Source organism: Cebus imitator, unplaced genomic scaffold (genome assembly GCF_001604975.1).
Source record: "Cebus imitator isolate Cc_AM_T3 unplaced genomic scaffold, Cebus_imitator-1.0 Scaffold119, whole genome shotgun sequence".
NCBI lineage: Eukaryota > Metazoa > Chordata > Mammalia > Primates > Cebidae > Cebus > Cebus imitator.
Window position 1 is genome coordinate 5,186,940 of NW_016107434.1, and position 26,365 is coordinate 5,213,304.

Sequence of the window (26,365 nt, forward strand, 5' to 3'; positions counted from 1 at the left end):
ATGCGGTGTTTGATCTTCTGCTCTTCTGTCAGTTTGCTGAGAATGATGGTTTCCAGGTTCATCCATGTCCCTACAAAGGACCCAAACTCATCGTTTTTGATGGCTGCATAATATTCCAACTGGCATGAGATGGTATCTCAATGTAGTTTTGATTTGCATTTATCTAATGACCAGTGATGAAGAGCATTTTTTCACATTTGTTGGCCTCATAAATGTGAACCAGCAACCAACAGAATGGGAAAAATTTTTTGCAATCTGCCCATCTGACAAAGGGCTAATATCTAATATCCAGAATCTACAAAGAACTAAAGCAGATTTACAAGAAAAAAAAACAAACCCATTCAAAAGTGGGCAAAAGATATGAACAGACACTTTTCAAAAGAAGACATTTATGCGGTTCTTTAATTCTTTTAGTTGTGACACTTGGTTGTTAACTGGAGACCTTTCTAACTTTTTGATGTGGGTGGGTTAGTGCCATAAATTTCCTGCATAACACTGCCTCAGCTGTGGGCCAGAGATTCTGGTATGTTTTCTCTTTGTTCTCCTTAGTTTCAAAGAACTTCTTGATTTCTGTTTTAATTTCATTATTTACCCAAAAGTCATTCAGGAACAGGTTATTCAATTTCCATGTAATTTTATGGCTATGAGCAATTTTCTTAGTCTTAATTTCTAATTTTATTGTGCTTTGGTTCAAGAGAATAACCGTTATAATTTCAGTTCTTTTGCATTTGCCAAGGAGTGTTTTATATGCAATTATGTGGCTGATTTTAGAATATGTGCCATATGGTCATGAGAAGAATGCATACTCTATTGCTTTGTAGTGGAGAGTTCTGTAAACATCTATCAGGTCCATTTGATCCAGTGCTGAGTTAAGATCTTGAATATCTTTGTTAATTTTCTGCCTCAATGATCTAATACTGTTAGTGGGGTATTGAAGTCTCTCATTATTATTGTGTGTGATTTTAAGTCTCTTTGAAGGTCTCTAAGAACTTGTCTGAAGCTAGGTGCTCCTGCATTGGGTGAATATATATTTAGGATAGTTAGCTTTACTTGTTGAATTGAACCCTTTGCCATTATATAATGTCCTTTTTTGCCCTTTTTTTTTCACAATTTTTTTTGGTTTAAAGTCTGTTTTGTCCGAAATTAGGATTGCAACCTCTGTATTTTTTGTTGTTGTTTGCTATTTACTTAGTAGATTTTCCTCCATTACTTTATTTTGAGACTGTGGGTGTCACTGCATGTCAGCAAAAGTCATTGCATGTCTCTTGAAGACAGCTTACCACTGACTGGGTCTTGCTTTTTTATCCAGCTTATCATTCTGTGCCTTTTAATTGGAGCATTTAGCCCATTTACTTTCAAGGTTAGTATTGATATATGTGGATTTGATCCTGTCATTATGGTGTTTGTTGGTTACTATGCATACTTGTTTGTGTGGTTGCTTTATAGTGTCATGAGTCTGTGTACTTCAATGTGTTTTTGAAGTGGTTGGTCATGATCTTTCCTTTTCTTATTTAGTGCTTCCTTCAGGAGCTCTTATAAAACAGGTTGGTCTAGTAGTAACAAATTCCCTCAGCATTTGCTTGTGTGAAAAGGATCTTATTTCTCCTTCACTTATGAAGCATAGTTTGGCCAGATGTAAAATTCTGAGTTAGAATTTCTTTTCTTTAAGAATCTTGAATAGTGCCCTTAATCTCTTCTGGTTTGTAGAGTTTTTGTTGAGAGGTCTGCTGTTAGTCTGATGGGCTTCCCTTTGCAGGTGACCTGATCTTTCTCTCCAGCTGCTTTATGCATTTTTTCTTTCATTTCAACCTTGGAAAATCTGATGATTATGCATCTTGGGGATGGTCTTTCTGTGAGGTGTCTTACAGGGGTTCTCTGTATTTTCTGAATTTGAATGTTAGCCTGTCTAGCTAGGTTGAGGAAGTTCTCAAGAATGATATCCTGAAATACGTTTTCCAAATTGCTGCCATTCTCCTCATCTCTTTCAGGGACAACAGTGAATCATAGATCTGTTCTCTTTGTATAATCCCATATTTCTCAGAGGTTTTGTTTGTTCCTTTTCATTCTTTTTTCTCTATTCTTGTCTGCCTACCTCGTTTCAGAAAGCCAGTCTTTGATCACTGATATCATTGTTTTCTACTTGTTCTATTCTGCTGCTAATAGTGTGATTGCATTATATTTCCTTAGTGTGTTTTTCAGTTCTATCAAGTCAGTTATGTTCTTTTGTATACTGTCTATTTTGTCTGTCAGCTCCTGTACTATTTTATTGTGATTCTTAGCTTCCTTGAATTGGGTTTCAACATACTTCTGCATCTTGATGCTCTTCATTTCTATCCATAATCTAAATTCTATTTGTGTCATTTCAGCCATTCCAGCTGAGTTAAGAACTTTTGGTAAAGAGCTGGTAGAGTCATTTGGAGGAAAGAAGGCATGCTGGCTTTTTGACTTGTCAGAGTTCTTGCACTGGTTTTTTCTCATCTTTGTGGGCTGGTATTTTTTCAATCTTTGAAGTTCCTGTGCTTTGGATTTTTTTTCTTTAATTTATTGGATGACTTTGAGAGTTTGATTGTGTTATAAGGTGGTTTCAGTCAACTGGTTTCATTTCTGGAAGATTTTAGGGAACTAAGGCTCACCTGCCATCTCCCAAACTGCATGTTCTAATTCTGGGGGACTTATATCCTACCCTACTTTGTTCTCTGGCCTCTCAAGGTAAGAAAACCACTGTGGTGGCAGGGGGAGATGTGCTTTTGGACAGCTGGTCACTACACTTTGATGGATGGTACCAGTCAAAGTGTTTTGTAGGGTGGTAGCAGTGTAATCTGTCACAGGTGGCCTCAGCAGCACCAGGAGTATTACAGCAAGATGCATGCTTGTCAACTGCAGCAGACTCCTAGCAGGTGCTGAGGTGCCTGCCTTCATGAAGGTGTTCACAGCAGGGGTAGAGTCAGCATAACTTCAGGGGTCAGCAGGCTCCCATTGGCAACTGTGTACATTGTTGCACTGGTGGTGGTGATAGTAGGGGGCAGAGCACTGGTGGGTGCAGGTGTGTGTGCACCCTCTGTGGCTGCTCACGACAGATGGGGGTTCATTGTTTTCAATGCCTAGATTCATTCAGATGGCAGTGTTGGCACAGGGCAGGTAACTGACTGAGGCAGGACTGGCATGTTCTGTGCCCACTATAGCTCTGACTACAATGGCAGTATGGCAGAGGAAGGGGAGCAGAGTGCACTCCTGCTGGCAGCAGAGGCAGGGCAGGGTGTACATGCAGACACAAGCTGGTGAGGCAGGGAAGGGAAAATCTACCTGCACACATACAAGCCAGCAAAATGATGTCAGGGGGCAGGGTGGTTGGCTTTGGGCTTGGAAGAAGCTGCAGCAGAGGGAGAGAGCAGGCAAGCTGGTGCATGACCCTAGGGGATACTTCACTGGAGCTTTCCACCAAGTAGGTATGGTCTTCCAGTGCAGGATTTAAGATGTGGGCCCCCAGGGAAACTGAAGCTATACTGCAAGCAGAAAAGGCCAGGCTGGGGCATTGGGAGAGGTCAGAAGACCAGGGGGTACTAAGGTTGGATCTGCTCCATCTGATGGGTAACACTACCCTTCAGAATTCATGTCTGACAGTTCCCCTAGGGCTAAAGTCCCCTGTGGAAGAAAGTCAGCCTGGAGGGATGGTCATCTGTGGCCGTGCTTTGCTAAAGATGTTTCTGCACAAAACCCTCTGGGCTCCATGTCAGCTAGCATGTTTCCCCTACCACTCCTCTAAGTAGCTCTCCCTGCCAACTCAAGTGTCTGTGATGGTTGAGGAGTCTTCTCCTAGTAAGATTCCAGAGGCTCGTGGCAAGAGTGGGTTGCTCCTTGCCAGTTCAACTCACCCATTCCCCCAAAGTTGTTGGGGGCCAGGAACAAGTTCCAGTGCATGCTAACCCTGTTTAGGGTTCCCAGCTGCCTTTCCCTTCTCTCCAGCTTTTGTGGACCTGTTAGGAGTATGCCAGTCATCCAAATTCAACAGTGACAGCTGTTCCACCTGGCAGCATCTAGACCAAATTGACAGTTTCTTACAAAGCTAAGCATAGCCTTACCATATGATTATACTCCTAGACATTTACCCAACTGATTTGAAACATATGTATAGACAAAAACCCACTCATGAATGTTTACAGCAACTTCATTCCCTAACAGCCAAAAATTGTAGACAACCACAATATTCTTCAACAAGTATATGAGTAAACAAACTGTACTATATTTACAATAGACAGTTATTCAACAATAAAAAGGACATGAACTACCAAGCTATTAAAATAATGAGTGAATTTTAAATGCATAATGCTAGCTGAAAGAAGCTAGTTTTGAAAGGTTATATACTCTATGACTCCAATTAAATGACATTCTGGAAAAACTAAAACTATAGAGACAGTAAAAGACTGGTGATTGTCAAGCTGAATAATTTAAGTTGAAGAACTTTTTAGGGTGGAGAAATTATTATGTCTAATACTGTAGAAATGAATATATGACATGAATATGTCAAAAACTATAGAAAAAAAACTTAATTTGTTTAAGTTTTAAGAACTATACTATAACAAATTGGATAACCTTGAAGAAATAGATAAATTTCTGGACACAACTTGTCAAAATTAAGAAGAAATAAAAATCTGAACAGATCAGTAAGAAATAAAATAGTTTTAAAAATCTCCCATTAGTTTAAAAAATCTCCCAGCAAAGAAAAGCCCAGGACCTAATGGATTATGTTTTAAATTTTACCAAACACTTGAAAAAGAACTAATATCAATTTATCCCAAACTCTTCCAAACATTGAAGAGGAGGCAACTCCATACTCATTTTATAAGGCCTGCATTACTCTGATACCTAAGCCACAGAAGGATACTAAAAGAAAAATTCAATACACTATCTTTGATGAACATAGACGCCAAAGTACTAACATACTAAATCTGACAGCACATTAAAAGGATCATTCACTGTTATTAAGAACAAGGATATTTGAACACATGCAAATCAATAAATGTGATATACCACATTGACAGAATGAAAGGCAAAAACCATATGATTGTCTTAATAGATGCAGAAAAGGCACTGACAAAATTCAATATCCTTCATGACAAAAACTTCCAACAAATTACACTTAGAAGGAACCTACCTCAGTGATAAATGCCACATATGACAACCCACAGCTAATATCATATTCAATGGTGAAAAATTGAAACATTCCTTCTAAGCTCAGAAAGAAAATAAGGATGCCCATTCTCACCACATCTATTCAATATATTACTGAAAGTACTAGCTAGAATAAATAGGTAAGAAATAAAAGGCAACCAAATTGGAAAAGAAGAAGTAAGTTGTCTGTTTGCCGATGACATGACTTATATAAAGAAAATCTTAAAGATGTCAGCAAAAAACTTTTAGAATAAATGATTTCAGTAAAGCTGCAGATTAAAAAATGAACATACAAACACTAGTGGTATTTCTATACACTAACAATGAATTATTTGAAAAGAGAATCAAGAAAACAATCTTATTTATAATAACTACAAAAAAATTTTAAAAATACTTAGTACTAAATTTAACCAAGGAGGTGAAAGCTCTTTACACTAAAAGCTGTAATATATTGACAAAATAAATGGAAAAAGAGAATTAAAAGTAAATACATTTATGTACATGAATTTCAAAAATATTGTTAAAATATCCAAAATAATTAGATTACCTACAGATTCAGTGCAGTCCCTATTGAAATTCCAACAGCATTCATCACAGAAATGTTATAAACAAAACCAAATTTGTATGTATTCATAAAAGACTCCAAATAGCCAAAGTAATTTTGAGAAAAAGGAACAAAGCTGGAAGCATCACACTCACTCGCTATTTCAAACTCTATTACAAAGCCATAGTAATTAAAACAGTATAATACCATAAAACATGACACATACCAATGGAACAGAGTAGGGAGCCCAAAAATAAATTCACACATATATGAACAACTAAGATTTGACAAGGGTGCCAATAATACACAGTGGGAAAAGAAAAGTCTATTTAATAATGGTGTTGAAAAAACTATCCACATGCAAAAGAAAGAAACTTAAGTCTTGTCTTATGATATATACCAAAACTAACAGGAAATGAGTTAAAGATATAAATTTAAAACCTGAAACTGTAAAACTACCAGAAGAAAACACAAGGAAAAACTCCCTGACAATAGTCTTGGCAATCATATTTTGGATACGACCACAAAAGCACAAGCAACAAAAAAAAAACAAGTGAGACTATATCAAAGTAAAATTTCCACTGCACCACAAAAGAAAACAATTGACCAAATTAAAAGGCAATCTACCAGATGGGAGAAAATATTAGTAAACCATATGTATGATAAGGTGTTGATATTCATGGTACATTAGGAAGTACATAAGTCAATAGCAAAACAAAAACTTAATTTTTCAATTGGCAAATATTTGAATAGATATATTACCAAAACAGACATAGAAATAGTCAACATGTATATGAAAAGGTGCTCAACATCATTAACCACTGGGAAAATGCAAATTAAAACCACAATGAGATATCACCTCATACCTACTGGAATGGCCATTATGAGAAGACACATGATAACAAATGTTGGTAAGGATGTGGAGAAAGGGGAACCATTTTACACTACTGGTGGGAATGTAAATTGGTACAGGCATTATGGAAAACAATACAGGAGTTCCTCCAAAAATAAAAGATAAAACTTCTATATGTTCCAGCAATCTCACTTCCAGATATATACGTAAAGGAAATGAAATCAGTACCTCTAAAAGATAACTACACTTTGATGTTCACTGCAATGTTATTCACAATAGCTAAAATATGGAAACAACCCAAATGTACATCAATGGATGTACAGGTATATATGTTGTGGTACATATATGTGATAGACTGTCATTCAGCTACAGAAAGAAGTTTTGCCATTTGCAGCAACATAGATGAGCCTAATGGACATTACAATAGGTAAAATAAGCCAGACACAGAAAGACAGGTACTGTATGATCCCATTTACATGTAGAATCTGAAAAAAAAAAAAAAATGGCTTATAGAAAGAGAGAGTAGAACAGTGGTTAGTGGTTGTCAGGGGTTTTAAAGTGAGAGAAAAGGGAAATATATTGATCAAAGGGTATGAACTTTCAGCCATAAGATAAACATATTCTGGGTAACTAATATAAAACATGGATGGTGATTAATGTGTTAATTTGATTGCGGTAATCATTATACAATGTATATGTATGTCAAATTATCATTTCATATACCTTGAATATATCTGATCTTTGTCAATTAAATATTTATAAATTTAAAGATCTACAAAAGAAACAAATCCTTTACATTTCTATACACTAAAACAGATTAAAAGGGAAATTAAGAAATTAATATCATTCCCAATAGAACCAAAAATAAAATAATTAATAGTAAACTTAACCAAGGAGGTGAAAGACTTGTACACTTAAAACAATGAAACATTGATGAAAGAAATTAAAGCAGATGCAAATAAGTGGAAAGACTTTCTTTGTTAATAGAACAATTAATATTGTTAAAATATCCACACTACCTGAAGCAATGTATAGATTCAATGCAATCCCTGTGAAAATCCCAACATCATATCTTAAAGAAATTTTTTTAAATCCTAAAAATCATGTGAAGGCATAAAGACTCATGAAGTCACATGGAGAGGGGAAAAGGTGGCAAGAAGGTTTTATTTAGGAGGGAAGAAATGTGATTACCTGCTAAAGGTTACACTCAACAGGGAGGACAGAGTTCATGTTATAGATGAGAGAAAGAAGAGTTAGTTGCCAGAGTAATTGCCTTTAGCAGAGAGGAGTGGGTGGAATGTGGTACACAGGAAGAAGGGTTTGCTTCTGTAGATGCAGGATCAGGTCACCCAGTCTCAGGGGAAGTTAAAGGCAACTTAGTCACAGATGCAGGTCTATAGGTAATGGTAGTGACAGGAAATTGAGGAATTCTCACCTGCTACCTTTCTCAGTAAAACAGAAAGCAACATAATAAACAGAATAAGAATGGAAAAGGATTATTTGAAGATTCAGACCACTTTTTCTATAGCCTGAATATTTTTACCATGTACATAATTTACATTCATGAATATAAACTTTGGTTATTATCAAAAATAAAATATTTTAAAAATCACTTTTAGACCCCCTTGCATTTGGGGTTCCAGATGTTTTGGATGCTTCCCATTTAATGTACTCATAAGAGATTTGAATTTGTAGTAAGCTAGTTAGGCAGAAAGGTAGTAAGAGAGGCTTCTATTGCACTAGGGGCGATTTGACAGGTCCACGGTGATTATGGATCATCAACTACATACCAGGCACATGACAGTGTTTTTCAGACAACAGATGGCTAAGACTGTAGCAAGAGCAACCTCCCTGACAACATAGGTCTTCTGTGTTAGTCTGTGAAGCATCTGTCAACGTCCAGCTTGTAGTCTGCTCTTTTAGATTTTCCGGCTATTTTGTGAACACTTAATTCCCTATATTAAATGATGTTTGTTTAAAGGAAATGAACAAAGTGGACTTACCAAAATTTAAAACTTGTTCATTCAACATCCCACCACTAAGAAAATGAAACTCAAGCTATTCAGCTGGTAGAAAATGTGTGCAAGACATACATCTGGATATATTGTATTCATCTGAATATACTGTATATTGGATTATATATATAATTGCTTCTCAGCCTTCTGACTAAGATCAAGTGAATATATTGTACCCAGAATATGTAAAAATATATATATATAACTAGAATGATTTCTTCTCTGACACAGAATCCTAACTGGTCTACCAAAGGACAGTCATTATTGTACTTACAGTGAAATCAACTGGCAATAAGATCAAGCATACAGCTAAAAGTCATATAAATTTGCTAGGATTAATAATGACACTCTAGAAAAAAACAAAATGATTTTGTGATCTTTTTCAATAAAAGTAACCAGCTTTCTTTTGCCACTCTTTGCTTATTTATGGAAGAAAAACTGGTAGTTTAATACCTTTCAAAGTATACTTACAAGTATAATATTTCCTCTCAGTGATATTTTTCAACGCTTTGATATCTGCACAGAATCTTGAGTTTGTAGCCCTGAGTCATTTATGAACCTTCAGTAGAGGAATCATTCTTTTGCTTAAAGTAACAGAATGATTTCTTATTTCAACTGTAATAAAATTAAAACTCATAATTACTATGTAGACCATATGTTTTAGACACGACCAGTATCTCCAACTTTAAGTCTAATCATTTTCACATTAAATTACTATATTCCAGGTAACTTGAACTTTATTGCATCCCTCAAATATACCAAGTTCATTATCATCTTTGAGTTTTTGCACTACCTGTGCCCTCTGTCTAGAATACTATAGACTCAAATGTTTGCATGTTTAGTTTATCCAGATATGATCCAAAACGTCAGCTCCTCAAGAGGGCCTTTTTTGATGATTAAATGCAAATTGGTTACTCCCAATTCAGAGTCACAATCTATCATTTCACTTTTCTTTTTCGTTTTTACAGAGCAGTATCTCCTCCTGAAACTATGCTGTTTATTTTCTACTTTAACGGCTATTTTTACTAGGTTGTATCTCTTGGAGAGCAGACAAACTTTATCTGTCTTTTCAATGTTCTTTTACTAGGTTGTATCTCTTGGATAGCAGATAGAACTTATCTCTCATACATATTTCTTTCTTCTGTTCCTAGAATAGTCCTGACAAATGGGACGCATTCAATGATTGCAGTACTTGGAAATAAACAAATCAATTTCAATAAACAAATCAATTTCAGATAAAATTCTACAGTCTTTTTTATTCTTTTATTTTGCCCTTTTTTCAAGCTATGTGCTTATTAAACAGTTTTTTCATGGAAGTTTTCACTTCCTGGTTGCGAAGGGTATAAATGACAGGATTCAACAAAGGAAAGATCACAGTGTGGAAGAGAGAAACCACCTTGTCAGCTGGGAAAGCCCTGAAGGGGCGCGTGTAGATGAAGATGCCAGGTCCAAACATGAGGAACATCACAATGATATGGGTGGTGCACGTGGACACGGCCTTGTTTTTCCCCTCAGAAGAAGACCCTCGTATACGACAAAGAATGACTGCGTAGGAGGCCAGAAGCCCCAGGAAGCACAGGAGTGTCATCAGGCCGCTGTTGAAGACCATCAGAAGCTCCACCACAAATGTGTCGGTGCAGGCCAGCTTGATGACCTGTGGAACATCACAGAAGAAGTTGTCCAGCTGGTTTGGGCCACAAAAAGGCAAGCGGAGGATGAGGACCACCTGGATAATGGAGTGGACAAAACCCCCAAGCCACAGAGCCAACAACATTGCATAACAGGCTCTAGGGTTCATAACAGTTGAATAGTGTAAAGGCCGGCAGATGGCGATATAGCGGTCAAAGGCCATCACAACAAGGAGTAATCCCTCCCCTCCTCCAAGGAAGTGCAAGAAAAAGAGCTGAGTGATGCAGCCTCTGTAGGAGATGACCTTCTTCTCAGAGAGGAAGTCCACCAGCATCCTGGGAGCCACAATGAAGGAGTAGGAAGCATCCAGGAAGGCCAAGTTGCCCAGAAAGAAGTAGAGTGGGGCTGTGAGCCCAGGGTCTGACCTTACGGTGAAAATGATGAGGAAATTACCAGGGAGGATGATAAAGTAGAAAATTAAGATCAGCACAAAGACCAAGAGCTGAGTATCTCGAGACTGGGTCAGACCAAGAAGGATGAATTCTGTTATCACTGTTCTGTTCTCGCTTTGCATTTCCCTGGCCTGAAGTATATGAACAAGCAGAATTAATTGTTATTACTATGTCTTCCAACTAGATACTAATTCTACAGCTAAAAAATATTTGGCAATATTTTGGCAATATTCAGCTAAAAACACTTCCCATACCTCTCCTATTCTGAGTAAACTCCATTACCTTAATTTCTCCAAGTTTAAAATGAAAACAAAATACTGTTCTCAAAGCTACAATTTTATTCCCATTCAACCACGTGCTTCTACAGAATCATTTTCCACTTTGGGAGTGTGGCATCCCCCATGCTGGGATTCCTACATTCTTAAATCATGTAAGTTTCCTGATGGATACACAACCTAACTGCAAGTCTTTGAGTTTTTGTGGATATACTGTGTTTGAGTCTTAGCTCTTTTCTTGGGATTGACCCTTTTTCTCGTTGTCCACACAACCCCAAAATTTTGCTTGACATTTTCTTCCCTCAATTTTTGTGTAATTCCCAGTTCCTATATAGTAACTCTCTTCCTTGACTTCTGTCTTATCATCTGATCTGTTTCTTCTTATACTCCTCTGGTCAGACATCCTTGTATACTCTTTTCCCAGACTGTTCACCAGAATCCCAAGCTACAGCTCCACTTTTCACCTAATACAAACATAGTACTCCAGCTGTAAATCTGAGCACCACTCCTGTGGCTACTCCACACCTGCATGCAGCTTATTAGGCACTTTTTGAGTTTCAAATACTAATAAACTTGCAACACATTTCTTTCTCTCTTCCCCGTATGACACCCATATACAGCCTTTCAACAAACAATATGATATGCTACAATATAAAATTTGCAAGTATAATACTTTAAATTCATGATTTCAACTCACAAAATTATAGCATAGATACACCATAAGGAGCCATAAAGATACTGTAGTCTTCATATGATTGCATATTTAGAAGACCCCATTATCTCAGTGCAAAATCCCCTTAAGATGATAAGCAACTTCAGCAAAGTCTCAGGATATAAAATCAAGGCGCAAAAATCACAAGCATTCCTATACACAAAGAACAGACAAACAGAAAGCCAAATCATGAGCAAACCCTCATTCACAATTGCTACAAAGAGAAAAAAAATACCTAGGAATACAACCAATAAAGGACATGAAGGACCTATTCGAGGAGAACTACAAACTACTGCTCAAGGAAATAAAAGAGGACACAAACAAATGGAGAAACATTCCATGCTCGCAGTTAGGAAAAATCAATGTCGTGAACATGGTCATACTGCCCAAAGTAATTTACAGATTCAATGCCATCCCCATCAAGCTACCATTGACCTTCTTCACAGAACTGGAAAAAACCAACTTAACCTTCATATGAAACCAAAAGAGAGCCTGCGTAGCCAAGACAATATTAAGCAAAAAGAACAAAGCTGGAGGCATCACTCTACCTGACCTCAAACTATGCTATAAGGCTACAGTAATCAAAATGGCATGGTACTGGTACCAAAACAGAGATATAGACCAATGGAACAGAACAGAGGCCTCAGAAGTAATGCCACACATCTACAATCATCTGATCTTTGACAAACCTGAGAAAAACAAACAACAGGGAAAGGATTCCCTGTTTAATAAATCATGTTGGGAAAACTGGCTAGCCATGTGCAAAAAGCTGAAATGGACCCATTCCTTACACCTTATATAAAAACTAACTTCACATGGATTAAAGATTTACACATAAGACCGAACCCCATCAAAACCCTAGAAGAAAACCTAGGCAACACCATTCAGGACATAGGCATAGGCAAGGACTTCATGACTAAAACACCAAAAGCATTGACAACAAAAGCCAAAATAGACAAATGGGATCTAATTAAACTTAAGAGCTCTGCACAGCAAAAGAAACAATCATTAGAGTGAATCAACAGCCAACAGAATGGGAAAAAAATGTTTGCAATCTACCCATCTGACAAAGGGCTAATATCCAGAATCTATGAAGTACTAAAACAAATTAAAAAAAAAAAAAAACAACCCCATCAAAAAGTAAGCAAAGGATATGAACAGACACTTTTCAAAAGAAGACATTCATGTGGCCAACAAACATATGAAAAAATACTCATTATCACTGGTCATTAGAGAAATGCACATCAAAACTACATTGAGATATCGTCTCATGCCAGTTAGAATGAGATCATTAAAAAATCTGGAGACAGCAGATGCTGGAGAGGATGTGGACATATGGGAACACTTTTACACCGTTGGTGGGAGTGTAAATTAGTGCAAACATTGTGGAGACAGTGTGGCAATTCCTCACGGATCTAGAAATAGAAATACCATTTGATCCAGCAATCCGAGCATCTGGGTATATACCCAAAGGATTAAAAAGCATTTTATTATAAAGACATATGCACACATATGTTCATTGCAGCACTGTTTACAATAGCAAAGACTTGGAACCAACCCAAATGCCCATCAAGGATAGACTGGTGTAAAGAAAATATACATCATGGAATACTATGCAGCCATAAAAAAGGATGAGTTCATGTCCTTTGTAGGGACATGGATAAAGCTGGAAGCCATAATTCTCAGCAAACTGACAGAAGAACAGAAAACCAAACACTGCATGTTCTCACTCATAAGTGAGTGCTGAACAATGAGAACATACGGATACAGGGAGGGGAGCATCACACACTGGGGTGTCTGTGGGGTGCGGGTCAGGGGAGTGATAATAAGGTGTGGGGTGCATCCCTCTGCACCCTCCAGTGTCTATAAAGTACTAAAACAAATTTTTGTACTTCTAAAACAAATTTTTGTTTTAGTACTTTGTAGATTCTGGAAGGTGCAGAGGGATGACATTAGGAGAAATACCTAATGTAGGCGAAGGGGGGATGGACGCAGCAAACCGCTATGGTGTGCGTATACCTATGTAACAATGCTGCAAGATCTGCACATGTACTCTAGAACTTAAAGTATAATTTAAAAAAAAATACTGTTGTCTTATTCTTCCATTTCTAAGATGAGAAAACAAAAGCTCCTGTGGTTATATTAAGTTTAGAGTTTTATTTTTTGCTCTTCTTAAGTAGTAGGATAATGCAAGTGTACACTATTCAGTTTAAATAGATAAAGAATTTTTTAATCAAGCTTTCATGAATGAGTGCTCTTTTTTGTGCAGTTGAATAACTAAAAATAATATTGCCGGTCTAAAATCACTTCTGTATTGCTTTGATTTGTAAGTTCAACCTTGTTTAAATAAAAAGAAAAACAATGTGCATTGTGAAGAAAATTCATATTTAACATTCATATTTTTTCAGGGAGTATACTCATTCCAGAAGGTGCACATGATAATCCATGGAAGTATAGAAAGAACATAGTGATTTATCTATATTTAGCAGATGTTTAACATTTTATACATATCACTACACTTCATTCTTTTCAAAGTTCACTGCTTAATATTTATAATGGATAACATATTATTACAATGGTTTACATATACTTTATAAATAAATATGCATACATTTAAGGTTACATACTAAAAAATGTCTTATAGGAATAAATTTTTTAAGTTTGAAAATTGCTGGCCTACAACAAAATGCAAACTGTAATATAAAAGGATATTTTTCATATAATTTAACTAAGCAGCATATTTGTTTTAAGTAAGTGCTCTAGCACATGGGGTGCAGAAAATCTTTGACAGAAAATGCTACTGTGACATTACCTAGAAAAGAAAGACAAGAAGATAGAGAATGAGGGAAAGGAAGAAGAGAGAAACAGACAAGTAAAAAAACAAGCAAGCAAACACCAAAATACAGACTGCACATCTATATAGTGTCATCTTAGGGTACTTATCTTAAGAAGCATTAAAACTATCTGCTTTATGTGTCCCTAGAACTGAATAGAGTGGTTAACACAGAAATTTCTGGGTGTTACTAGAAGCCACAAGTGGAATTTATTAAAGTCATACTTTAACACATCATCATATACATATGCAAATACCACATGAACACATAGATATGCACACAAATACAAACAAACACACGCAAAATTTTAACAGGAAAAAATATTTTGTAGTCCATCCAAATGAGCTTTTCTGCTCATGTCTTAACCTTTCCCCCCATTGCCAGCCATTTGTCTCAACATTTATTCTACTATCTGCCTATATAAATACTTCCTTAGATCAAGAGCCCCTTCTCTTGTTGAGCAATAAAGGAGCTAGCGGGGCAGACCCCCTGTGCCATAAAAAAAAAACATATAAGTTGACTTCCTAAAGACTTAGTTTCTAATAGCCTGCTGTTGATCACAAAAACAGTTGAATAACATATATTTTCATGTTTTATGAATTATATACTATGTTCCTATAGTTACAGAAAAGAAAATGTAACAAAATCATAAGGAAAGGAAAATATAGATACTATTCATTAAGTGAAAGTGGATCATCAAAAAGTTCTTATCCTTGTCATATTCCCATTGTGTAGGCTGAGGAGAAGGAAGAGAAAAGGTTGGTTTTGCTGTCACAGGGGTGGCAGAAGTGGAAGAAAATCCACATGTAAGTGGACCCATGTGGTTCAAACCCATGTTGTTCTGGGGTCAACCGTACTTACTTATACGCTTTATGCATCCCACATGCTCACATAGAGTGAGGTATTTAACAATATCCCTGAGACATTTGAAGATTTCTGAAGGACTTTGAAATTGAAGATTATAAGCTCTTCCATTCTGTCTGTGTCCCAGCCTTACTGTTATTTTTCCACTGTTTCTTAACAGATGGAATTCGGTACTACTTGACATCTTTTTTTTTAAGTTTCTTCCCTGTCCCATTTCCCCCTTTGAGTTCTCTGTACCTTCTCTAAATGGTGGTTTTTGAATAGATGCAGAGACTAATCAGATGAGCATTCCTCTAAGCAAAATAAAATAAGTTTCTACCAAAAAAATCTATATAAGATGGCATCATCAGAGTGAAGTGTTCTATTTTAGCCAAATTAGTAGGGAAAGTTGTGTCAAAAGAGTCTGTACCACATCTTCCTCACTGCATCTCTAATCCTTCCTGCCATTTCAGCTAATTCATAGATTAGCTGGCCATGACGACATACTACAGAAACAGGGAAGGGTTCAACACATTCACAGGGTGGAGACACACAAACATCTCCAGGCAGCTCTGTGCGTTTCTGCCTGGAGTGTGAGCTGTGCTCAGACACGCTCCTGACGTCAAGTGTTTAAAGATGCTATGTGCACACTCCTCCTCCTTTTTTTTCTTTTTTCATTTTCTCTTTTTTTTTTTTTTTTTTGTTTTGATTTTTTTTTTTTTTTTTTTGTTGCCTTTTCTTTTCCCCTCCTCTCTGTTTCTTTCTGGCTCTTTTATTGTGTTATCTTTAAATACTGTTCTTTATTATTTTTTCTTTCTTCTCCCTTATATTTATCCATGTTTTTGCACTCTGAAATGTTTTCGCTCTCTCCTCTTTTCCTCTATGTTCATTACTACTCCATTCTACCCCATGTCTGTCTTGCTAATACATCTAAAAACAAAAAAACGAAAAAATCTCACTGTCATTTTCTTTCCCAACAAGACTGAGAAATGTGTCTGTTTCTCACCATCTTCCATTTTATAAATTTGGTCTACAAAATGAAAATGTATAATTTACTCTTCAGTAATAACCATTTACTTTTAAGTGGTATTCTTCTTGCAGTTGGCCAAATCTGAGTCATTTATCAGTTTTATAATATATATATATGTACATATATATATATTGCTTGTAAGTGAACCTGGTAAAAATGAGATGATTCACCTTTTTAAAAAAAAAAAAGAAGTAAATTTTATTAGCAGCATTCTAATGAAATAAATGTATTGAATAAATATTTCAAAAATAGGACTATAATATTAGTAGTTAGTAATAAGTTGCTGCTCAAAGTTAGTAAGTTATTTAAGTATAGAATAATAAGTTTTATATGCTCTAAAAAGTGTGAATCAGGCTGAGAACATAATCAAATATTTAATTTATACTGATGCTGATGATGACTGTATAAAGCACTAAGCAAATATATAACTCCTTAGCCAGAAAATTTATTCATCAATAAAATGGGATGGCCAGATCAAATGACTTCTAAATTCGATTTGAATGCCAGTTTTTTAGGCAATGTAATACCATAAAAGGATTCCTGGTTTAGGAATCATTTATCTGACTCTCATGCCTTGGCAACAATTAACTTATTGTGTGATTCTAGGAAAGTCACTTAGCTTTCTGAAGCCTGAGTTTTCTTTTGCCAAATAGATCAATGTATTGACTCTTTGGGTCTGATGGGGGCAACATGAGGGTCAAATGAAGTGATGATGGTCTTAACATGTAATTCATTCAAGTATGCTTCAACCAAAGTTGATCCTGAAAATACATAGATGTTAAAAGTAGTTAGATTGAATGGACAGAATGCTGCTAGATCTTTTGTCAATGTCTTTGGGTAAACCCTGGGATAATGGTAGTTGCATGAATGTGAGTAGCTAATAGAAGTTGTGGAAGGTCAGTAATGCCTTCATGTACAATTGCCGTTGCAGCTAGTGGTTTGTATATCAAGCTTCTTTCAGTCCTACAACTTTTTGTCAAAATTCTATGAATGAATGATAGAATCAGGTGGAACAGAAGAAACCTTCATACCTGCTGAGTGTGAAAATGAAGACGACAAGGACTTACCTTCTGCAAAATCATAAACTCTGTTAAGCTTTCCTCTGGAGCTTTGAGCCTACCATTTCTGCATCAGCCTCCCTTTTCTTCCATATTTAATAAGGAAAATAATACATATCAGTCATTTGTGTGATATTTGATTTTACAATAGATGTCAACTCTCTAGAGGCTACTGAAATTATAACAGAATTAAAGGCTTTGTCCACCATTAAAGTAATCCCAAGCATTAAAAGCAGATGGAGATCTACCAGAAGAGAGAGTGCATACTGCCCCACTGCTGAATTTAGACCTTAGCCTTTGGCTATTCCTGCTAATACTCTGACCTGTCTATTCAATTGCAATCTAAGATATCAGGTGAACAAGTAAAATAGTTGCAATAGTTTTTTTTCTATTGTCCCTTTCTTTTTGTAAGTTGAAGACCTCCAGAAATTTAAGTCTTCGGGGATCTTATGTTACTCTCACGAAGTAGCCACCTTCCGCCTCCTAGTAAGACTCATCATTTTTGACACTGTTCATAAATGTTCATTGTCACATGAGGAAACTTAGATTTTAAAATCTCTCTATTGTAAAGGAGAGAGTGCTTTTGGGATCTGAGACTACCACGAGCCACTGAATGCTTCCAAAGGGAGTTATTAGGTAAACTATATTAGTTATCAATTAAATAAGGGAAAGAAAAATACCACAGCTTTGCAACAACTAAATTTTTTTAAATGTGCCACATAATGCCAAGCTGAGTTACTTTCTAGTTCCAAAACAAAACCGTATTGTTAATAAAACAGAACCCTATTCAGAAACATATTTATTAGTCAAGAAGTAAACAGAAGTTTGAGATAAGTTAGTTTATATGTTATAATAAAATGCAAAAGGAGAAAAATAAATTAAAAAATGAGAGATTATTACTTTGTACCAAAAAAACAACAGGGCTAGGATGAGGCAAAATATATATATTTGAGACTAGTTATATTATATACATACACACACACTCAAATTTTTCAGTTAAAGCCTTCACCAAACTTTAGAGGGTGGCTGGCAAGATGACGGAATAGGAATAGCTTTGGTCTGCAACTCCCAGTGAGACCAATGCACATGGCAGGTGATTTCTGCATTTCCAAATGAGGTACCCAGCTCATGTCATTGGGACTGGTTAGACAATGGGTGCAACAGGAAGGGCGAGCAGAAGCAGGGTGGGTTGTCACTTCCACAGGAAGCACAAAGGGTTGGGGAACTCCCTCCCCTAGCCAAGGGAAGCCCTGAGGGACTGTGCTTGAGAAATGGTACATTCTGGCCCAGATACTGGACTTTCTCACGGTCTTCACCACCCGCAGACTGGGAGATTTTCTCAGGTGCCTATACCACTAGAGTCCTGGGTTTCAAGCATAAAACTGGGCAGCCATTTGGGCAGACATCGAGCTAGCTGCAGGAGGTTTTTCTTTCATACCAGTCGTGCCTGGAAGGCCAGCAAGACAACCCTTCACTTCCCTGGAAAGGGGGCTGAAGCCAGAGAACTAAGTGGTCTAGCTTAGGGGATTCTACTTTCTAATGCTTTTCCTTATCTTTTTATGTACCTGATTGCCTTGTCAATCTTGTACCACCAGGCACGCTAAATGCTCCCCTTCTAATGCCGCTTGCCTATCTATTGAAGGAGGGGGCAGTCATAAAAAAGAATGAGATCATATCCTTTGCAGCAACATGCAGGAAACTGGAGACCGTTTTCCTAAGTGAACTAACATAGGAGCAAAAAACCAAATACTGTATGTTCTTACTTTTAAATTGGAGATAAACACTGAAACATGGACACAAAGAAAGGAACAGGAAATAGCTGGGCCTAGTTGAGACTGGATGGTGGGGAAAGGGTGAGGATCAGAAAACTTTATATCAGGTACTATGCTTATTACCTAGGTGATAGATCTGTTCGCCAAACCCCCATGACAAGCAATTTACCTATATGACAAACCTGCACGTGTATCCCTGAACCTAAAAGTTAAATAATTAAAAGTTATCCTAAAACAAATAAATAAGGAAAGCAGAAAAAAAAAATCATTGTTTGGGGTCTAGTGGGCTCATTTGGAGATAAGGGGACACTGGCTTTTTGAATTGCCAGCATTCTTGCACTGGTTCTTTCTCATCTGGAAGCATTGGTTTCTTTACCTGTGGTGTAATTTGAGTATAGTCAGTTGGCTTGGTTTGTGGATGTTTTCAGATAGCCAAGACTTTGTGCAGTGTCTTTTATTTGTGGCTGGATTCTTTCCCTTGATTTCACTGGACGATAGCAGCAAAGGATTTTTGGTGATGAAGCAGTTTTGGCTGCCTCCAGTAGATGTCGCTTGAGTAATGGACGGTAGATAGGCTCTTGCTCAGGCCTGTGGTTCATTTGTGCTTCGTCACATCTACAGCCCTGGTCTGCGGCACCACGGGGACAAAAGTGACCCCTTTACCAGGTCCGCTCCTGAGCTTCGGGGGAACCCCCTCCGATCACCAGCACCGCACCCTCATTTGTTTGCTGGGTGTTTCAGGCTGCGGGGCTTCCTCAGGCAGAGGCCATGGCAGGGAGATGGGCCACGCCTTTTCCAGGCTCGTCCTGCGGAGGCAGGATGCCCCTCTCCACAGCAGCCCGGGAACCCACGCGGTTACCCTTCTCAGTGCTCGGAGAGTGTGTGTTTCTCTTCCCGCTCCAGTGTTGGACCTGGGGCGAGCTCGGGCTTTTTATTCCCTCCCCGGCTTGGGAAGGCAGTAGCGGGCGGTATCTCGGCGGTGGCGACGGCAGATATGAAACAAATGCTCATATCTGGGCCCTGTCTGGTGAACAGCAGCAGGCGTCAGAGGTTTGCAGGGAAGACAATCTGGCCTTCTCTCCCTAGGACAGCTGCAGTCAGGCTCTTTGTTTCCTGCTTAGCCTGGGGGGAGCAAGGGCCCTACACTGATTGACAGCAGAGAGCCTGTAGGTTGTCTCTGGGAGCTCTACCCCAGAGAAACTCGGGGTCGCCACAGAATGAAAGATCAGGTATGGGAGGGGCAGTTGTGCTGGGACCCCAGGCTGGGAGGCCCTGCCCAGTGAGGAGTAGCTAGGACAGGGCCCACGTGGAAACAGTGTGGCCGCTTTTCCCTGTGACGATTGTCCGTATGACAGCTCCTGTGCTCTTGGATCCCTCCCCAGCCACAGGGCAGCATGTCGGAGACGACAGCACCAGAAATCTCAGGCCTATTGTTGACAGCTGGGAGTTCCTTCCCGAAGAAATAGAGAGCTCTGACTGGCCTGGGTGTTCAGGTGGGAGCAGGGTAGCTGCGTGGGGAACCCAGGCCAGTGGGCTTTGCCTGGAGCAATGAAGCAAGCAGGGCCTGCAGTCAGTCTGCTCCTCAGCACCGTGGATACAGCCCCTATTCTAGGGGCAGGCAAGAGAGCTGGCCTTTCTTGGTGGTGGGACTATAGCAGCTGGCCCCAAGGCGCTCAGGGCCCCAAGGCCCATGGAGCTCCAGGTAGGCCTAGCTGCAGCTCTGCCCAGACTCCAGTCATCTCTCTGTGTTGGTCTGGAGGCCCTCCGGGCTCACAGGACATCTCCTGTGCTAGGATTGCAAAGGCCCATGGCAGAGGTGTGGGTCCCAGGAGGTTCTTACTCATCCTTTTCCTATGTTAGGGAGCCTCTCACCTGGCTCTATGCCAATCCTGGGTGGACTGCTTTCCCACATGGCTCCTTTCTGCTGTCCACGGATTGCAGTTGCTTCCTTGATGTATCCTAACATGGCCTCATGGACAATCCACTAGAAGAGCTAGTATTTACTCATCAGGTGTCTCCCCCTCCATGAGTGGCACATGATAGCTGCTTCTGGCACCTCTCCCTATTCTGTACTTTTTGATTGATAATACATGAGCAACATTCTCCTACATGCTGATCAAAATCAGTGGTTTTTATTTCTATGGTTGATTTTTAAGAATAAAATTATTTTCATGTTTATAAGCCTTTTCATTTTTTCCTTTGTTCATTGCCCACATTTCCTTCTATCTACCTATTTCATATTCATTTAAGCAAATTCTTTATGTATTAGACAAATATTTTATCATTTATATCCATTTCTTTAATACTTTTAATTTTTTATGCATGGATGCTCTCATATAATCTTTGAGTATGGAGAAAATATTCAATTTACATGTAAACCTTAGAATCGTGCAGAAAATAATCTCCACATCCATGATAGACATATTTTCGGCATTTTTCTGCCTTTTGCCCATATAAACTTTTTTCATTTTTACATATAATATACTCATACAAAATCTAATTTAGAAAAAGTAATGAGAGAGAGAGAATAACAGGAGAGGCACTCTCCACAATTCTCTTCATGCCAGACCATAGCTGATTGATGATTCCTTGAGCCAAGACCTGGGAAAGCGGCTTCTTGCCTTCTCCGTCTCCTGGTTGTTGCAAGGATAGGTCACTTAGCAGGTTCTACAGTGCTTTTCTGGCAACGATTTCTATAATAGATGCACGGCAAAAATAATGATCTTCTATACTTGAAACAATTTTATAAGTAAGAACCTAACTTCTGACATTAAACTCCACTATTAATACAGAAGTTATTAAGAAATTATTTTTAGACAACTAGAAAGGGTAAAAAAGCCCTCGAAAAGGCTGTTTTTAAAAAATAAAAAAGCAGCCCTTAAACTATTTCTTTTCTAACAGAAAGCAGCCTGAAAAGCCAAGCTGCAAACAAAGATACGTAAATTAGAGGCTTGCAGATGTAAATGCAGGTAACTAAGAGTCAGGTCCACGCCATATGACTCTTCCGGCTCCCTACTCCCTTTCCTGCAGCCTGGTAGAAGCCACACTTGCATAATAAAAAATTAGGGTGGCAGGGACAGGCTTTTCTTTTTTTTTTTTTTTTTTGAGACAGAGTTTTACTCATGTTACCCAGGCTGGAGTGCAATGGTGCGATCTTGGCTCACCGCAACCTCCGCCTCCTAGGTTCAGGCAATTCTCCTGCCTCAGCCTCCTGAGTAGCTGGGATTACAGGCACGCACCACCATGCCCAGCTAATTTTTTTGTATTTTTAGTAGAGACGGGGTTTCACCATGTTGACCAGGATGGTCTCGATCTCTTGACCTCGTGATCCACCCGCCTCGGCCTCCCAAAGTGCTGGGATTACAGGCTTGAGCCACCGCGCCCGGCCGGCCAGGCTTTTCAATGTGAATGACACACGTAGTCAAACAAATCCCCTGGGCCCTATGCAAAGCAGACACCACCTCCTTGAGCCTCCCAATATAACTGACTGCTTTCCCCACAAGTGGGGTTATTCTATTCAGAGCCCTCCTCCCTCTGTGTAGCGGAGCTGTTCTCCTTTCTTGCCTATCAAACTTTCCACTCCATGTGTGTAAATTCATGTCGTTAATCTGCACAGCACGAGACAACAAACCACAGGTATCGCTCCAGACAACGAAGCTGCTTCACTATGCTGAAAATAACTGGAGTGATTTATATTGTAATCTACAATATAATCTGTAGTACTAAATATTTAATAATGTCTAATAATCATCATGAATCTCTAAAGAAAAAACAAGTGAAATAATTTTATGACATTTTCCATGAAACAAATTGGCTCCTTTCTTATCCCTCTCTACCAAATTTGGAGGGAAAGTATATATTTATTTATATATTGATTATATATATAAATTTATAAATATATAAAACATGCAATATATATTTATATACGTAATATATACTTATATAATATGCAATGTATATTTATAAATATGCATATTTATAAATATATTTAAAATTTTTAATATATTTTATATATATGAAAGACTACATATATAGTCTTTTTCGCAACATACTTGCAACGTACATTTGGTTTATGTTTTACAGCTTATTAATATCGGCCTAAAATCTTGCTGATGTTGCTCTAACCCATAGAGGAAAGCATTGTAGATAAATCACACCTTTGCTTAAAACGTTAAAGTGGATTCTTACCACAATTAAAATACAAAAAAATTCTTAGACTAAAAGACCCTTGCAGTCACATAAAACTAACCCCTAAATTTCTCATACTTATTCATTAGATTTCAACCACTCTGGGGTTTCTTTATATTATTTAAATATAATAAGTTTATTCTCTCATTACACATACTCTCCCACATTGCCTACAAGACAAATGGGAGGTACTCAATGAAAAACAGGATTTGTTAAATGAGTGAATGAATTCCAGCCAGAATTCCTCCTTCTCAGTTTCTCATTATGGAGTCCATTTGGCAAACTATATGTCTACTCAATAACCTCTTCATGGAAGTTTTCACTTCCTGGTTGCGAAGGGTATAAATCATAGGATTCATCAATGGAAAGATCACTGTGTGAAAGAAAGAAACCACCTTGTCAGCTGGTAAGGCCCTGAAGGGGCGAGTGTAGATGAAGACAGCAGGTCCAAACATAAGAAGTATAATAATGACGTGAGTGGTACACGTGGATATGGCCTTGCTCTTCCCTGCAGAAGCTGACCTACAAACATAGCAGAGGATGACTGCATAGGAGGCCAGAAGCCCCAGGAAGCACAGGAGTGTCATCAGGCCGCTGTTGAAGACCATCAGAAGCTCCACCACAAATGTGTCGGTGCAGGCCAGCTTGATGACCTGTGGGACATCACAGAAGAAGTTGTCCAGCTGGTTTGGGCCACAAAAAGGCAAGCGGAGGATGAGGACCACCTGGATAATGGAGTGAAGAAAACCCCCAAGCCACAGAGCCAACAACATTGCATAACAGCCTCTAGGGTTCATAACAGTTGAATAGTGTAAAGGCCGGCAGATGGCGATGTAGCGGTCAAAGGCCATCACAACAAGGAGTAATCCCTCCCCTCCTCCAAGGAAGTGCAAGAAAAAGAGCTGAGTGATGCAGCCTCTGTAGGAGATGACCTTCTTCTCAGAGAGGAAGTCCACCAGCATCCTGGGAGCCACAATGAAGGAGTAGGAAGCATCCAGGAAGGCCAAGTTGCCCAGAAAGAAGTAGAGTGGGGCTGCGAGCCCAGGGTCTGACCTTATGGTGAAAATGATGAGGAAATTACCAGGGAGGATGATAAAGTAGAAAATTAAGATCAGCACAAAGACCAAGAGCTGAATATCTTGAGACTGGGTCAGACCCAGGAGGATAAATTCTGTCACTACTATGTTGTTTTCTATCTTCATTTCCTCTGCCTATAGAATATCAATCAAAGAGTTTATTTTCATGACTTACATCTAGATTATAGTTCTCGAATTAAACACAAGATATGCCACATTTATATTATTCTATCTCAACAATTTCAAAGAAGAAATCATTTCTACCCTTTATGCTTCCTCATTTCATGATGGCCAACACTCTGGTCCTGAAGCTACACTCTTCCTTCTGTTTCAGTCCTGTGCTTCTGTTTAAGTGTTCACTCATGTGAGATTTGAATGCTACTGTTCTGAATGTTCCTGATTTGTATGAGGCATAGGAAAAATTTTCTGACTAAAAGAAAGCTTAACACCAGTTATTGAGGTCTTCATATTTTGCTTTGAATGGAGGATGAGCTGAGATTGACAGCAAAAAAGAACAACAGAGCTTTTCAAGGGAACAGAAATGTTCCATTTTTAATTATAATGGTTATATGTATCTATTTTTGTCAAAACTTATTGAGCTATTGAACTATACAGCAATTAGTACAAATTATTTTATATAAATGATACCTCAGGAATTTTTATCTAAAAACTTTGATAAAAGATAATTATTTTCTTCTTACCAGAAATAATTCCCTTTTCTCTATAGAACATCAACCAAACAAACTGGTCTAAATAAAAAGACTCTTGATAACACTGGAGAAAACAAAACCTGAGGCTTCTGTGTACGGTGGGCTCCGCATTGACACTGCACTCATGCCTGGGGATGGGCATGACAATTTATTGGTATAAAAGCAATAATAGGAGAATTTCTACACATATATTATTGTATCCTATTGTTTGAAGTTTTATTTTTGAACATTTTACAGTTTATATAGAATCATGGTATAAATGAACTACAGCTCAAAAAATGGTTTGTGGTTGAAATAAAAAAATTTAAAAGCTAAAGATCTTGAGCTATAACAAAACACTACAATTTGATGCAGAAAAATATTTCATATGCTTCTGTTACACGGTACATTTGTTTTTAAATAATGTGAAATATGAAATGCAGACAAGAGGGAAAGAAAAGTTCATTAACTAACTGAATGAGGAGACAGCATGTGAGAGGGAAAGGAAAAAAACATAAAGTCCCAAATTAAGAAATCAAAGAAAATATTTATAATGACACAACTATTGAAACATCAAACGATATGTTTTTTAAATATATCTAATACAAATAGATTAATTAATAGCAGTGGTTTTCACATATGGTCAAAATTGGGAATTATGAAAGCAGTACCTAGGCCGGGCACTGTGGCTCACACCTGTTATCCCACCATTTTGAGAGGCCAAGGCAGGTGGATCACTTGAGGTCAAGAGTTCAAGACCAGCTCTGCGAAATCCTGTTTCTACTAAAAATACAAAATTTAGCTGGGTGTGGTAGCAGGAGCCTGTAGGTGCCAGCTACTCCAGAGGATAAAGCATGAGAGTTGCTGGAACCCCGGAGAGGGAGGTTGCATTGAGCCCAGATCACACCACTGCACTCCAGCCTAGGCAATAGAGCAAGACTCTGTCTCAAAAAAAAAAAAAGCAAAAAAAGTACCTTACGTCACAGACACATGTATGTACATCATCCAGATACACATGAAGACACACAAACACACACACACAAACACATGTCCTAACCAAAGCAGAAGCATAAAAATTTACAGATGATATCCTTCCTCTTTTCTTGTATCTTTTTTTTTTTTTTTTGGCACTTGGCCATTTATTGACCTTAATATTTATCATTCCTTCTGTGCATGTAAAACCTGCTAATAGAAAAGTCAGGAGTTCCTCTCTGCTTACTCTTAAA

General features: G+C 38.1%; 2 protein-coding genes across 2 annotated transcripts; both read right to left on the bottom strand.

The window, feature by feature from the left end:
• Window positions 1-7,712: 7,712 nt before the first annotated feature.
• LOC108311917 (olfactory receptor 4N2) lies at window positions 7,713-17,915 on the bottom strand. Its single transcript, XM_017539568.1, has 2 exons — window positions 17,424-17,915; window positions 7,713-10,793 (listed from the first exon to the last, which is right to left on the bottom strand). Exons 1-2 carry the CDS (start codon window positions 17,436-17,438, stop codon window positions 9,861-9,863), a joined length of 948 nt encoding a protein of 315 aa, XP_017395057.1. The 5' UTR covers window positions 17,439-17,915; the 3' UTR covers window positions 7,713-9,860.
• A 5,309-nt stretch (window positions 17,916-23,224) lies between these two features.
• Window positions 23,225-24,661, bottom strand: LOC108311954 (olfactory receptor 4N4). Its single transcript, XM_017539613.1, has one exon. It carries the CDS (start codon window positions 24,574-24,576, stop codon window positions 23,626-23,628), a length of 951 nt encoding a protein of 316 aa, XP_017395102.1. The 5' UTR covers window positions 24,577-24,661; the 3' UTR covers window positions 23,225-23,625.
• Between the last annotated feature and the right edge of the window lie 1,704 nt (window positions 24,662-26,365).